Here is a 15,948-nt window from a genome sequence, read left to right as displayed (position 1 = left end):
CCATCAGTCAACTTGTCACATTACTCCAGTAAACACATCTGGATTCAAAAGGGGGTGGGATTTATCATAAATCTACCAATAAAACCTGAAAAGTGAAAAAGAACTTTGGTCAGTAACTTTGATGGACAATGTTATGGAATAAAATTGTGAAGTCCCGCAGCTACAAGTAGATATATTGTCCGGGTTTTGAGCCCAATCAGCTCAAGATATTCCATTACACACAACGTAAAAAACCTCCTTCCAACTCCATGTTGAGTAGCTTTGACAGACAGCATTATTTACATTATTATTACTATGATGCTTTCTGAATTTAATATTTACAGATTGTTGACTTCTGGCACATGATTATTGATGCCTAGCACAATTTTGTTTTCTAATTTGGCCTGCTTGGATTTATGCAAATACTTTATGCTTTGTGTGATGTATTTTTTATTGTTCTCATGCTTTGGTGTGACAGAAACATAAACAAAAAGTCTTGCAACACATTGTGTATTGGCTGTGTGTAATAAAATAGAGATTTTTACTTGTTTTTTTTTTTCTTTTTTGTGTCTCATTGCAGTTTGCATATAATACAATAAAACTTTAGTACACATAAAATACAATAACATTATTTTATGGTTTGTTTGTGTAGCTGAGACTGTTGAGCTATGGCATGATAGTAAAGGCAAAGGTAGACTAAAGTTATGTTAAAAAGTAAAAGGAGGGAAAATCAGCCGAGATGTTTTTAGTTCTCTGAGGGTTAAGCTGCATTTTGGCATTCTAACAACCACATGGGGAAAAGCAACATAATAAAGCCAAAAAATTATCAATTTTATTAATTTCCAGCGATTAAATCCAGAATCAGGCTGATCACACCTTACACTTTAAAAGACCCACACTAATTCCACGCCCACCAGACATTACTGGTTACGGCAGCCTTAAAAGTTTAAAATGACCATAATTGTAGCTTCAATGGGAGTGTGAATTCAGATAAAATGCGACAATCCATTTTGTCCTTGTGTTTTCACACTCGTCAGTTACTTATCAGAAGTACATGACATTCAGCAAGCCCTGTTTGCCAAAACAAGTGTAAAACAAGGCCCAGTCAAAGACTCAAAGGCCCAGACAAAGACAGAGAACTGATACAGGGCTGGCAAACCTCCAGAAGCACCACACTTTTCAGTGCTAGAGAAGGAAGAGGCAGAGGGACAGTCACTGGCAGCGAGAGAGGAAGGAAAGAATGGGATGATGACTGAGCCACAAAGAGAAGGAAAGGAAGGGTGCAAAGAACAGAAGAGAGAGGAACTTATTGAGTGAGTTGCCAGAAAGGATAGGTGGTGTCTCATACTTTGACATCTGATTCTGAAAACCTCTCAGAGGTGGACAGGCTGTCACACCTCTTTGGGCAAAGAACAAAATCAGAGACTTTGCAAGCACAGTATATCACGTGGATGGTCTTTGATACAAATACCAAGAAATAAAGTCTTAACTGATTATTTTCTTAAGTAAATGCACTGGCAACATAAGTGTGTATATGTGTTCCTGTATAAATACAAATAAATCCCGTTTGTATTTATACAGGAACTTGAGAGAATTTCAGAGAGAAAGAGACAGACAGATTGAAGGACAGACTGAAAGAGACAGACAGACAGACCAATTCAAGGGCTGCTGGAGGAACTGAGAAATACAGTCAGATCTGGGCAACGGCAGTATATATGTAGAAAAAATTCCTCTGTTTGGAAAAGAAATGCATATCAGTGAATCTGAATATTTTGATACATATGTATATGTCATGTGTAGTACAAATGCATGTCTGTCACTGCCAATAAAGAGAATCACAACTGAAATTTAAAGAACTGAGAGCAATCATCTCTGGCTAAGGTTGACTACGCCTCTCACTCTAATGACATCAGACAACAGGCTGTCTGTCACCCAGGCTAAGAGGGAGGCGATACAGGACAGCAGCCTGCCAGAGGTGTGAGTGAGGAGGCACAGAGGCAGAGATGGGGACACGCCCCACTGTCTGACATCATCTGACACTGAACCCTCAGTGCGGGCACAAGCCTTGACCTTCCATGAGCACACTTCCAGTTGATAAGCGCACTTGTCATCACTGTGCTCATTTCTGTTATCTCAATCTCGCTGAAGAGCTGACAGTCAAGAGACCGAAGGCTGATGTTCCCTGATCTGCAGCTCGCTCCTATGAATCATTAGAAACTCAAAGCCTCATACAATTCTGTGGTGCATAACTTTCCCAAGCATGAATCTGAAAAATTGCCCCAGCCTGCAAAACCAAGAACTGTCACCAGGGGGAGCAGAACAATCACAGTCGGGGATTTGTGAAGAGTACTGTAAGTGGTTATACTATAGAAATATGGTACAAATTTGACAATTTCACAAAATAGGGAAGATTTTTTTTTTAATTCTACAACTCTAGGCACAAGTGATAGAAGGCTACTGCTGTGCATACAGTCAATCTCAATGTTGGTGCATTTATCACAGTTATGTTAGATGGCTCCTGCTAAAATGCTCAGTTGGGGGCCTCGTGATGAGGGGAATGAAAACAGGAAATCACAGCTGAGCACAAGCAGGGGGAAAATGACTAAAAAATAAAACTTAAGAAGCTGACTTATGAGAGAGCAAACCTGACGTGACGATGCAAAGAAATATGGCATAATGAAGAAGAGAGCTGCTGAACTTAAAAATGAAAGAAAAAGTTCACATTCAATAAATGCACATATTGTTACATTTATTATGATTGTAAGACATAAAATAATAAGGCTGTAATACCAAGGCCTAAGTCTAGTATGGATTGCTGACTTACACAGTTCTTTACACTACTTTAAATGGCAGGTGCCATAATGCCTGTATGAACAGCAGGCTGGGAGGGGCATTGACTGATTTTGAAATGATAGAATATCCTGGCACCTTTTTCAGGGGCTGCTAACAGCCAGACTACCCTGTTTCTTTCAGTTACCGCCAATGGGGTATCCCCACGTAGTGGGCTGATTGTGAATATAAGAGATTGCAAAAAAAACAAAAAAAAAACAGATCATATAAAACTATGAAGAATCCTGGAAAGCGTATTTGCAATTGAAAGGATGGTTTACTTTCTGGGGTTTTCTTGATATTATTTCATTTTAAGTGCATGTTTTCCATTGGCCCAGAGAGTGTTTTTGCGATTAGGGATATTTTATTTAGCCGCATACAGAAATTTCTTGACTAACTGGCCTCATAATGGCTGAAATAGGATCGTTTGGGGGTTCATGGTCTAAAGCAAGAAAATGCACTTACATCTTACACTAAAGCAGCTTGAATAGCACCATTATGTTGCCATCTGTACATATTAACAGATTAATCTTAAAGTGTTTATTCATAATTATAAACATAAATATGTAATGAACATTGTGCTGGTACCTCTTCCCTTGAGTACTGCTGTGTCTAAGGTTGCAGACATCATAGGAAATAGTTCCAAACAAAAATAAAATTAAACTTAATTGAAAGATAATTGGCTAATATATACATGTACAAGTACAACCTCTGGAGACATAATGTTACTATACACACAGCTTTGCAGTTACTTGGAAGTGTATTTCCTTGTTTTAGACCACAGACCCTACACCAGCTATTGTAAATCTGGCAGGTCACCAGAAACTTGTGTTAATATCTAAAATATCCATCATCGCACACAATAGCCGACTCAAAACCACTCTAAAAACAGAAATATCAAAAACCAAGAAAACTGAACTATCCCTTACACACTGCCTTAACACTGCAGTTCTCTCTCTCAAAAAAAGAAAAAGGTTCTAGCTCCAGCACGCTCGCGCGCTCACTCACCAATGATGACAGTGTTGTCGTCGGCGATCAGCATCTTGCTGTGGACGTAGATGAGCTCAGTCACCAGTCGGCCCTCCAGATCCGCGTGGGTCCGCAGGCCCGCGAAGGAGATGTAGTTCATCCACTGGTCCTCCACTGTTAGAGGAGGACACAGGAGTCAGGCAAGTATAAAGACCTGAGGCGCAACCATCCCACCAGTGTCCGTGGATACAGGCTAAAGGCAACCATACAACCATCCCACCAGTGTCCGTGGATACAGGCTAAAGGCAACCATACAACCATCCCACCAGTGTTCGTGGATACAGGCTACATTACATTACATTACATTATAGATTCTTAGCAGACGCTCTTATCCAGAGCGACTTACAACAAGTGCATTACAAAACTCAGAGACAAGCGCTTTACAACATTCCTGCAAGAGAGCTACAATAGGTATAACTTTGCAAAAAGTGTGAATTGTACCCCTTTTTTTTTTTTTTTTTTTTTAAATATATATAAATTCCCACCCCCCACCCACCTAGTTGTAGATGAACCTAGTTACATGAAAATAACATGACGCGTGGTTACTCAGTTGAGGTTTAATGGATGTTAGAGGGTAGTGGGGGGTGATGAGGTGAGATGTAGCTTGAAGAGGTGAGTCTTCAAGCTACATCTTCAGGCTAAAGGCAACCATACAACCATCCCACCAGTGTCCGTGGATACAGGCTAAAGGCATCCATACAACCATCCTACCAGTGTCCGTGGATACAGGCCAAAGGCAACCATACAACCATCCTACCAGTGTCCGTGGATACAGGCTAAAGGCAACCATACAACCATCCCACCAGTGTCCGTGGATACAGGCTAATGGCAACCATACAACCATCCCACCACTGTCCGTAGATACAGGCCAAAGACAACCGTGCCACCAGTCTCCTTGGACAGAGGCGAAAGACAACATTCATACTAGTTTCCCGGGACACTTGTGACACAAGTCACATAACAGAAGTAAAAGCATAAAGCAAAGGTTCTGCTCAACAGTGAATGTTCAATGAGGGATTTCAGTGCCAGGCTTTGATGTGAATTATCTCAGCTTTAAAATATATATATATTTTATCAGTTTTGCACATTCTTTGAGAAAGGTGTCTGACAGGGTGCATTTGTGGAAAGTGAGAAGGTGTTGCTCATCGGTAAAGGATGAACACAGCCCCAGGGTGGGGCTTGAGAAGGAAGCATTTCCCAGAACTGCGATTCTCCAGAAGGCTCACTTATTTTACAAAGTAGAAACTCCATAGCTGTCATTGTTTTATTGTTGATAGCATACACACATACACACCCACTCCAACAGACACACAGGTGCACACACACAAAAACACACATGCATACGTGCACGCACACACATACGCATGAATAGAATAGGGCCTATATCTTCTCCTGTACACACAAGGCTGTTCACCACAGTACTTGGCTCAGTTCAGGAGCATCAGAAGCTACATCACACCCTGTGGCTTGGTCATGCGTGCACTGGTAAGGTCAACCAGAAGTCCAGGACCCATTAGCCCTGAGCGTGTGATGCAAAAACTCACTTACACCAGCCTGACCTCGCCCAGCAGGGAACAGCATGCCGCTACCAGAGCGCTCGAGCGGAGACTACCACCTCCCTCCTGGTAAATGAAAAGCCAAGGTCAAATACCCTCTCCTCCTTCTACTCCTTCTCTTCTCCTCAGCCTCACTGCACACAGAGGAAACCAGGCTCTCCGTTCAAGGGCTTCAGTCCCGTAACCATCTTCTGAAGGTTGAGCTCCAATGCGTCTACTGACAGGAAGCTGGAGATGATCTACTATCGACTTTGCTGGCGGTTCAGCTATCTCTCATTTTGACAGGGGCCTTTTTTCCTCTGCCTCACAATCTGCTTTGCGCAGACTTAGGGGAGCAGACTTCAAACGGCTCCACCTGTCACTGTTTAAGCTCGCTCTCATGCAATCGGGCAGCTCATTAAGGACACCATAAGGAGATATGATAACACGCAGTATAGCCCGGGGAGCCTGTAAATGTGATCTAAGGAACCCAAAGGTAGCATTATCATGGAAACGTGGGTAAGTTTCTAATAATACATGTAGCACCGTAAGAACCATGAGGATGACAGCAGAGTAATGACAGGTTCAGGGACTGGCCTGACTGTTGGATTGCACTAGAGCAGCTGCCACCAATACTAGAGCCGCACCCATATTATAATGAAACAAAGACAACTGTCATAGTTTATGGCACGAGACATCAAATGTCCCTTTTCTAACCAAATTCTTTCACTTATTCCCATTTCTATCCTTTTAACTCAGAAGGCCTAATTACATTCATAGTTGGCCCCATCACTACAGAGTAATCTTTACATTCAGGAGAACAACAGACAATTATGTGCCATCCCATAAGGCCAGAAGGTACAGTCTGCTAACTGCACGGTCAGGATTCAGCATCAGAATGTGTGAACCGTTTCAGCCAAACGTGTCGTACGACTGTCTTGTAAAGATCGCATTTAAATGAAGAAGAGACTGTCAGGAGCAAGGGCATTTGGTATAACCGAGCAGTGATGACAACGATCGCGTTTTATCGCTTCCTGTGGAAGACCCTCTCGCTCTCGCCAGTGTTAAAGCAATAGTCCAGATATCCCCCTTCAGGGACATGGGGCTTTACACTGTACATCTGGGTGAAATAAATACGGAAGCCATCCCATGTGAGATTACATGAAGATCAGCCCTAATGAGGGCCTGACAATGACGGCGCCCTGCTGGTTTAGGAGCGCATAATAAGAGGATGCATATCTGCAGTTTTCCTGGCTAGAGAACAGAGAGATTCAGCTAACAGCATGCACACACACACACACACACATACGCACCTCAAGTTTTCAGAGGAATTTAACCTACCATACACACTCATTCAGTTACTCAGATGCACACACTCACACCTGGCAGTACACTCAGAGTCAAAAAGACTTACTCGCTTTCTTCAGTTGTGAAATTATAGAGTGTTCCCCTCTGATCATTGTCCTGAAAGAAGAAAGAGAGACAGGCATCTTATATTTTACGGTACAGAGCAAATCCAATCCCGCAAAGGGAGTTATAAAAATTAAACATCAAGATTATTTGATTTATGGTTATTGAATAACAGCAACCACATAAATCTGAGTACAGAAACATTTAAGTTCAAAATCTTCGTACCCTCGCTGGAATGTTTCGGAAGTACATCAAAGTAATTCCACACAGGGATAAAAAAACAAAACAATGGACATCAAACCAGTCAGAGAGCAAGCTGACAGGAGCAAAAGGCAATATTTTACACCCTACAGCGGGTTTATTTTTGAAGGTAGAGAAAAGAATTTGCTGATAAAAAGAAGAACACATTTCAGTTTTATACTGCTATCAGATGGGACAGCAGCATTGTTCTGCAATTCTATTTCTTCAGAATGCCACGAACACAGAAGGCGTTTTCAGTGGCTATGTAGTGGAGGTGTTGGAAAACTTCACTCATAACTCGAGGGTTGCGAGGTTCTAAGAATTACCTAAGAACTTGCAGAAGTCCAATTAAATCAAGATATACCTAAGCTCATGCTCACTGTTTTGGCAAGCAGACCTGTATTTTAATATGGCATGCTAAAATCATAGCACAAGACCAAGTCTCCCACTGAGCAAGTATAGCCAGTTCGTTTCTGAAAATGAAGCACGGAGAGGTGAGAGAGAGAAAGACAAAGACATTCATTACTAACCAGTTAATGGTGAAATTTATTTATTTTTTTTGGATAGGAGATTCACTTCGCTTTTACTCATTAATAAAAATGAGAGCGTTGTTTACCCAGAAAAAAACCACCATAACACAACCTTGAGACTCCCGTAAAAACATGATCAACCCACTCTGGGTTTGTTTTTAGAACACTGGGCTCTGATCCAGAGGCTCATGGGTGTGAATCCCAGATGCCGATGCCAATGCACAGCAACTCTTAAACAAGGTAGTCGACCAATAACTTCACAATAATAAAAGCAACAACAGCGCTATTGTGACTCACAACCAGCAGACAGACAGTCAGAGAAACATTGCCACATACTGTAGGTGGGTTATGAGTCAGGATTCCACAGCAGGGCAGGGCTATGAGATTTTTATTGTAACACGTCTACACAAACACGGTTTCATTAGCCCTAACCAAACAACTGACAGGGCAGACGTCGATATGTGAACGACCTTGTAAATTCCTTGCTTGGCTCCTGCCTGTTCCTTGACACATGAAGACAGGTAAACTGATAAGGACTGATGGTAAGCACAGATATGAGTAAACGGGCACAGCCCTTCCAAAGTATCCTGTTCACTTAAACTAATCTTTCCTGTTAAACAGCGAGCTGTGATAGGAATAAATCACTGTGGATGCATTCACATTTTTTTTTACCCAAACCAACAAAAAGACATGGCCTGAAAAAAAGCAGCTTGCAGATTCAGAACAGAGGTCATAAAAAGGCTAATGTTTACACATCTACAAGACTAATATCCGTAGTTATTAACAATCCCCCGTGTGGACATTCTCTCGCAATATTCTCTCTTTCAATTGCTCTCCCGCTCTCTCGCTCATAACAATAATAGTGTAAATGAGAATCAGTAAAAAGACAGTTTCTCTCTCATCTCTCTTGCTCTCAGTGTTTCCACAAGCATTGTGTTCTTGTGTTTAAGATATTAAGAGACATTTAGAGACTTAATAGCTGCATTGTATGTTCACTGCCCCTGTCTGAGAACCGTTGACTGCCAGTTCTCTAACCTTCACCACCATCCTCATCCTCACCTGTAGTTAAAGTGCATGACGGCCTGGATGGCATTGCCTCCTCCAGTGCTGATGTCTCCCTCGAACCCAGGCATAAGCGGTGTCACAACATAAACCCGGTACTTCTTATTCTCCCTTTCAAGAGAGAAACAAGAGTGAGATCACCCATTCCACTGAAACACACTCCTCAAACCAATTCAATGTTTAAGCTATTCCATCCATATTAAATACCACAGTGCCACAAGCCCTTTGGAATGCATGTAGCTACGAGGAAACGTATGCAATGAACACACCCAAAATAGCCTAACAGCCATGCTGCACAGCCAATGGACTTAATGTTTGACCCAACATAATGCTGTAGCCATGTGATTCTCTACAAGATACAACTGGTGTGTGTGTGTGTGTGTGTGCCTGCGTGTGTGCAGGTACAGCAGCTATAAGGATGAGTACACAGCAGTATATGCTTTTAATTACAATGTTCTGCAAGACAGATTACAAAGTACAGTATAGAATACAGCGACAAATACTGATTGAAGTATGTTTTCTTCAGTATGATTTCACAGGCAATTGCTGGCGATTTATTTTTCCTGAAACCTGAATACCACTCCAAACCACAATGGGTCAGGGCTCTCATAATCACCGTAATGTGAAATGCAACTGAAGGGAAACCACAGGGGATGGCAGGTCTAACCAACCAAGTCCAGTTTGTTAATCTGACTGAAACAGAAAGTGTCTAACTTGCATTCTCCTGTGGGTGAACTCAAGATAAACACACTGCAGCCATGCCTCCAGACCTAATCTGGGTGCGATTATTTTCCCTGACCCATTTACAAAATTTGGTGGTATAATACAACAACAAAGCATGGAATCTTTAACCAATTATAGACCAATCTGCAAGCAGGAGCAGGGCTGTCCATTTGGAAGAGCAAGATATGCTGTGTGATTATTATCATAGTAAGGCTTTGATGAACACAGTCTGAATTGGGCAAAGCCATTGTACCCCTGAGAAGAAATACTATTATTGAATTCATGCGACAAGTATACAATTAATAATGCAGGGTAATATTTTTGTACCGTAGGTGACGCAAATACAGAGACAAATAATATATATATATATATATATATATATATATTTCTGTGACATATGCAAGCAGTTTCACTCGGGTCAAACTGTCCATGACAAAAAAATATCAAGTTCATTCCTAAGCTTGGGGATGTGTGACATCATAAAGTCACAGTATGAACTGATGTCACAATGTGGGCAAAAAGGAAGTGGTAAACCTACTTGTGAGCCCTGATGATTCTCTCAATGATTGCGTCTCCAATCTTGTTGTAGACCTGCTTGTTATCGGCACAGCTAATGAAAAACTGATTCTGAAAGACAAACCAACAATCCAACAATGTGAACCAGTGTGAACATCCAAATAATATTTTCATTGTACATGTAAAAAAAAAAACCCCAGTCCTGTACATGGGGACCCCAAGACCCAATGAGCTTCAGCTAACCTCAATGTAGATGAAGTGCTTGCTTTTGACGATCACTTGGATGTAGGCGTTGTGGATGGACTCCTCATGGTACTTGATGCCGGCAGACCAATCGGACGCAGAGCGCAGAACCTACAAAAAAGACGATGGTAGCGGTGGTGATATATGAATGCACTCCATTATGACTAAGATCATACTGAAGATAAGTGGGTCAAGTGTAAATGTAACTATGCCCATGATTGTGAGCAGGTTTCCACTCTTGGGGAAAATGGTTTTGTAACTGCACGTGTAAGTCTGTGTACAGCAGGGTACCGTCACTGTTCAAATCTGTAACATGTCTGTTTTCGGGGCTGCCCAACCCTGTTCCTGGAGAGCAACCGACCTGTAGGTTTTCACTCTAACCCTAAAAAAGTGCATCTCATTCAAAAGCTAGTGCTCTCACTGAGCTGTGAATTAGGGTTGAAATGAAAACCTACAGGACGGTAGATCTCCAGGAACAGGATTGGACAGTCCTGAAGAATGAGTGAATGCATACATGTGTACACGTGTGAAATGGGAGTGACAGTGTGAACAGTGTGGTTCTCTAGACAGTATGTCTGTACATGAGTGACTCATATAGTGAGCATGTATGAGTGCCTGAGGGTATTACCTGAACTTTGGCGTTGACGCTGTCAGGGACCTGGTACCTGAGCTCATTGGCTGAGGCGTGGGATTTGGGCAGGAGGAATGGATAAGAGAGAGAACGGTACTTTGGCTTCATGATCTGAGAAAGGAAGAGGGTGACAGACAGAAACAGACAGAGGGAGAGAGAGAATAAGGATAAAATAATTTTACATAATGCTTCTATATTTCAAGTGGTCAAAGCTTGTGAATACTAAGTCATTTCAGAAAATTTCTGATGGGTGTATTCAAGCAACATGGGAAACTAAAGCTCCCGTGCTTGGAGTCATGATTAATTAAGTCCCTTAGAACCGTGTTGCCTGCAGGCATCTGGTCTACATTGAAGGTCATGAGCAGGTGGGGTCTCACCTTGGTGAAGTTCCAGCGCTGGATGAAGTGCCTCGCCACGTCTCTGGCTGCTCTCCCATGAACCACAGAGGCAATGTCATGCCAGGGCATTCTGGGGGTTGTGTACCGGTCAATGAAGTCTGGAGAAGTAGCAAGAGTTAGCTCACTGCCAAAGCACCATTACACTTCAGCTTTCAGAACATAGTGATATACTGAAATGTCTTTAATGATAAAAAAGATCATTATTTAACTGTACATGAATGCCCTAAAAGACAAATACAGCAAGAAGATCAAACTTCATGAATCTTTTGATCAAGACATACATATAGTACAAATAAAGGAAGCTATGAAATGATGCAGAAATTGTAAACATTCTACATTCCATGCTATATATGCTGAAATTCATAGTTTGCTACATGCTGCCTTACAACTTCTATTTTAAGGTTGTTTTTTTCTGAAAAACCATTCCATCCTTTCTGGTCCATTCCAAACCAGTTACTTCTGGGACCAGGGCCCGACCTACCATCGAAAGGCTTGTCCAGCTGAATCCAGTCTTTGTAGACGAAATTGCAGTAGTCCTTGCCATGCCAGAAACGAGTGTTCCCCAGCAGCTCACCCCCACCTGACTGCGCATTCTGCATGGACACCGGCTCTAGAGAGTGACAACAGGGCGCGGTTACACGGGAACACTCTCTTTCCTAGCATGGTTTTGGTGAAATCACACCCTTAAAAAGGCCTGGTTGTGCTGTAACTTAATGGCATGGAGTGACAATTGTAACTCTATGCTGAAGCATTCATGCAAGGAGAAAGGTCTTTCGGGACAACCAAGCCCTTGGCCAGAGAAAACAAGTAGTCAGCCATTGGTTTGAGGAGCATGTCACAAACATAATGCAGGTAGCATGGCCTCTCAGTCACGAGATCTGAACCAAACTGAGCATGTGCGAGATATCACGGAACAACTCAGACAACTGAGACAGCACTTTCTACAGCTATTAACTCAGCAGGAAATGACTGACATCCCCATGGAGAGGTGGAGTTGTGTTTCTCCTGCGGAATTCCAAACACTGGTAGAGGCTATGTTGTAGTGCAGACAGGCTGTATTGGCTACACATGATGGCCCAAGACCATATTGACAACACCACTTTACATCAGTGGTTCCACTTTTTGGTATGCTACCCATTGGTCTAGCAGACTAGTGCCCACAGTTGCAGCTGGCAAGCACAACACTGATTCCAGACCAGGCTAATCGCTGAATAGAGAAATCATGTCTTGGTAGAGAACCCCCAAGCTCTCCTATACTTCAACAGCAACTGGGAAATAGACTAAATCATTCACACGTCACCGACGATGTCGCATAAGACACAGAAGGCAGTTGTATGACATCTGAACGCCATGTGCAACACAGGGGGAAGGACTGGTCAGACCAGAATAGATACAAACACCATCACTTTGGCTTCGTGACTGAAATGCACGTTAGTTATTTCAGACACAGAAGCTCTGCGAAATGCCACCCTGTCGCGATGAGCTCTGCTGGACTGTCAGTCTCCCACATTCCTCCGTGTTTACTCAGCTGTAACCCGACCTGGCTTCTCTGCATCCCAGTCCTCGGCTGAAGCCACCTCCTTGTTCTCATTATTTTCCTCCCAGCCCGCGGTTCCCCAAACTTTTTAACAAAATGTCCGACCAGCAAAGTAACATCGATAAAAGATTAAAAAGTTTAAAATGTAACAAAGTGGAATGTGCTTTGTATCCTGCAAATTGTGTATTTCCACTTCCTCCGCTAACTCAGAATTTTTCATTTCCCCTTGCCTGGAAAGAAATTGAATACATCCCGTCTGAAGAGGACATTACAGAGTTTATAATAATTATCAGTAAGAATATCATTTCATCAGTATCGTTTTTGTTGTATAACTGATTCTTAATATTGGTAAAGAAAACACGAGTGATGTAGGAAGTGAGAGTTTGGTTCAGAGTTCATCTGGTTTAGTCTGACAATTTAAGCACTCCTTTGCCACTCCTGAAGATGTCTTTGAGCATCTGCTAAACCAAAACAGTTAAAATTCCCACCCGTTCCCCTCCTGTGGAACCTGCTATAGGTCCACATCGTTCAGGCAGCTCACGAATGCGTGACCTTTAACGCTCTTTTATGTGTAGAGCGCCGCAGAAACACACCAGACCGATGCCCTCAATTTCAAGGTCGGGGAACGGGATGGGCCAAAAGCATCACTCAAGATGCTTAACGCTTAAAATGGCCTGTCAAATGGATTCGTAAATGCCTTTTGTTTTGTATTTACCTTCCGACATGGCCCAGAATGCCAATATCCACACACGCGCGAAGGTGTTTTTTCCGTCATGACCTGTATGCTTACAGATCACCTGGGGCAATTGCTTGGCTGCCCATATAGAGCATTTTAATGATGTTTTAAAATGGTCACTTATCTGGTATGTGCTCTGAATGCTCAATTACACACCTTCCCAGGGGTTTACTCTGGGTTTCAAATATAAACTTTTTTCCCCGCACAGGTAACAGATCTCAAACCAACTGCTAATTACAGATTTATATTTAACAATACAGATGAGGTAAACTACTGCTCATTTTACAGGGCAGGGGTGCTACTGGACACGAACATCAAAACAGTTGCATGGACACACATCCAATATATGCGCAATCACACAGAGCCTTACTCAGTTACCCATAATCCTCTGCAGAACGGCCCTGCCTCCAGCTGCTTCGAAGACAAAGACCCAATTAGTGACCTTTTGCTGGAGGCAATCCCACTGCCGTGGCTGTGGAGACAGTCGTGTTCTTTCAACCAATTTTCTCAGTAATTCCCCCTCGGGGGGTCAGAATCGATCAGTGCACAAGAAACTACGAGTGAAAATGAAGAGATTTTCCACTGCCCCTCGGTGATACTGTGGGGCCAGACACGTCCCGCAGGGCACCAGCGTAACGCGACAAGCTTGCCGTGCGGACTGCGGTGTGAAGATGGAGCTTGTGACATTACGTGCTGCAGTGTCTACACTCTTCCACATTGATTGCAAAGACTGCAGCAAGTGTGGCTGCATGGCTGGGCATTCCAAATTTGGGTGAAGATGGAGGGAAAGCACAAAAATGCTTGAAATGCAGGATGTAATCTGCATCAAAACATCCTAAAAAAATACCCATTTAAAATATTTTCTCCCAAATTTGGAATGCCCCATCACATACAGCAGCACTAATGCGGTCAATGCAGAACAGGGAAGACAAGCATGTCCTCTGCTCTCAATCAAGACATCAAGGCGTAATGCACAGTGTCATGCAAGCACAGATAAAAACCACTGTAGAGGCTGTTTAACCCCACAATTACCACAGTTATTTTATTTGGATATTTCCTTTATGACTGAAAAACGAACTAGTTCTCTGGAAACTAAAACATACAAAGGTTTAATAATGGATTCCCAGTCAGGGTGTGATCATTTGACTACTGTGCCAGAAATGTAACTGCTGCTTCATACCAAACCAACTAGGGAAGATTTAAAAAAAAAAAAAAAAAAAAACTTGGGCGGCAAGATAGCCTAGTGGTAGGGTGTGCAACTGGCAACTGTAGAGCTGTTGGTTTCAGCCCCTGGTGGGCATATAGCAATACTTGTGTCTGAACAGATGAAGTTGGGTCTCTACACAAAAAGAAAGGCCCTTAACCCCCCCCCCCCCAAAAAAAAAGAAAAAAAGAACTCTGCCATTTTCTCCCAGGGCGTCTTTGAAAAAAAGAGAAGGATGTTCTCAAGAGACCTTAAATAAAGGATTAAAAAGAAAATGACAGTAATGCACTCTGACGTGATGGAAAGCTGGTTTTGATCTATTTTAAAAGAGGCATTTACTACCATGTAGTAAAGCAGTGTTTACTACCATGAGCAGTTAATGCAGACATTACATCACAGTCTAAACCATGCGTCGCTGTAATACACTGTCTCACCTGTTAACAATCAACATTTTCTGGCCTACTGTCAAGTACAAAGCCTCTTTGCACTTAGTAAATAAAGCAGACTTGTCTGCAGAGCTTTACCAACATGCAGAATGCAACATGACCCAAAAGGTCATATAAGGAAGAGCCAGAGGCCATTTTATCGTAGGGTGGACTACACAGGCTACCTGCCTTCCTGGACCACAGGAAGAGTACCAGACACTGTTAAAATGGTTGAGCCCGGGGGCTGCTTTGTGGCTCATCTGGTTAAGACACCATTCTAATTCTAGCGGATGGGTGGTCAGAGAAGTCTGGGACTGAAACCAATGGTGCTAGTGCTGACTGTGGCTGCTAGCCCTGCAGTGCGATGCATAGTTGGCAGTTGCATTGTCCAGGGTTAGTGAGGGCTCAGGTGGCAGGTATCTGGGTCTCATCATTCTTTACTGACCCCTGCTGGTTGATTAAGCACCTGCAAGTCCACCTGTTAAGCTGGTCGAGAAATATTTTCCTCAGACTCATCTCCGTGAGCCTGACTTACAAGCTGTGATGTGATGTGATAAACAGCACACTTGGCATTGCATACATTAGAGGGAAACCCGTGCTCGTCTGTGCTCACCCAAATTGACAGCAAAGGATCTAGTAAGCACTGATGTGTGATTGCGCATTCCAAATTTGGGGGGGCCTATTAATGGAAAAAAAATGGGTGTCCAAAGTCTTTGCTTATACAATGTCTTCGGAACAGCTGCTTGAAATTCTTGTCATACAGGCAAGCCCATGTGCTGGAACAGTTATTGCTGATATAAAACAAAATTAAACTATTGCTTTAATGGGAAGATCAAATGTAACCTTCTATATCTATGCACTGTGAAAACAGAGGATTGTGGGACTGAACACAACACGGCGTCTCACGGCACAGGGAGCCGC

The 15,948-nt window shown here is 42.7% G+C and overlaps 1 protein-coding gene across 4 annotated transcripts in view; it reads right to left on the bottom strand.

Annotated features, from left to right (window-relative positions):
- pld1a (phospholipase D1a) overlaps positions 1-15,948 on the bottom strand; it is a 49,684-nt gene that overhangs the window by 3,414 nt on the left and 30,322 nt on the right. For all 4 annotated transcript variants that reach the window (XM_064338737.1, XM_064338738.1, XM_064338736.1 and 1 more), the window contains exons 16-23: positions 11,607-11,735; positions 11,105-11,223; positions 10,725-10,838; positions 10,097-10,207; positions 9,876-9,964; positions 8,612-8,725; positions 6,787-6,836; positions 3,817-3,951 (exon numbers count right to left, since the gene is read on the bottom strand). In XM_064338737.1, the coding sequence (XP_064194807.1) occupies positions 3,817-3,951; positions 6,787-6,836; positions 8,612-8,725; positions 9,876-9,964; positions 10,097-10,207; positions 10,725-10,838; positions 11,105-11,223; positions 11,607-11,735 (861 nt within the window). The remainder of the gene's footprint in view (positions 1-3,816; positions 3,952-6,786; positions 6,837-8,611; positions 8,726-9,875; positions 9,965-10,096; positions 10,208-10,724; positions 10,839-11,104; positions 11,224-11,606; positions 11,736-15,948) is intronic.

Source organism: Anguilla rostrata, chromosome 6, assembly GCF_018555375.3.
Source record: "Anguilla rostrata isolate EN2019 chromosome 6, ASM1855537v3, whole genome shotgun sequence".
Taxonomy (NCBI): Eukaryota; Metazoa; Chordata; class Actinopteri; order Anguilliformes; family Anguillidae; genus Anguilla; species Anguilla rostrata.
The sequence above is the reverse complement of the archived record's forward strand: the minus strand, read 5'-3'. Positions and strand labels throughout refer to the sequence as shown.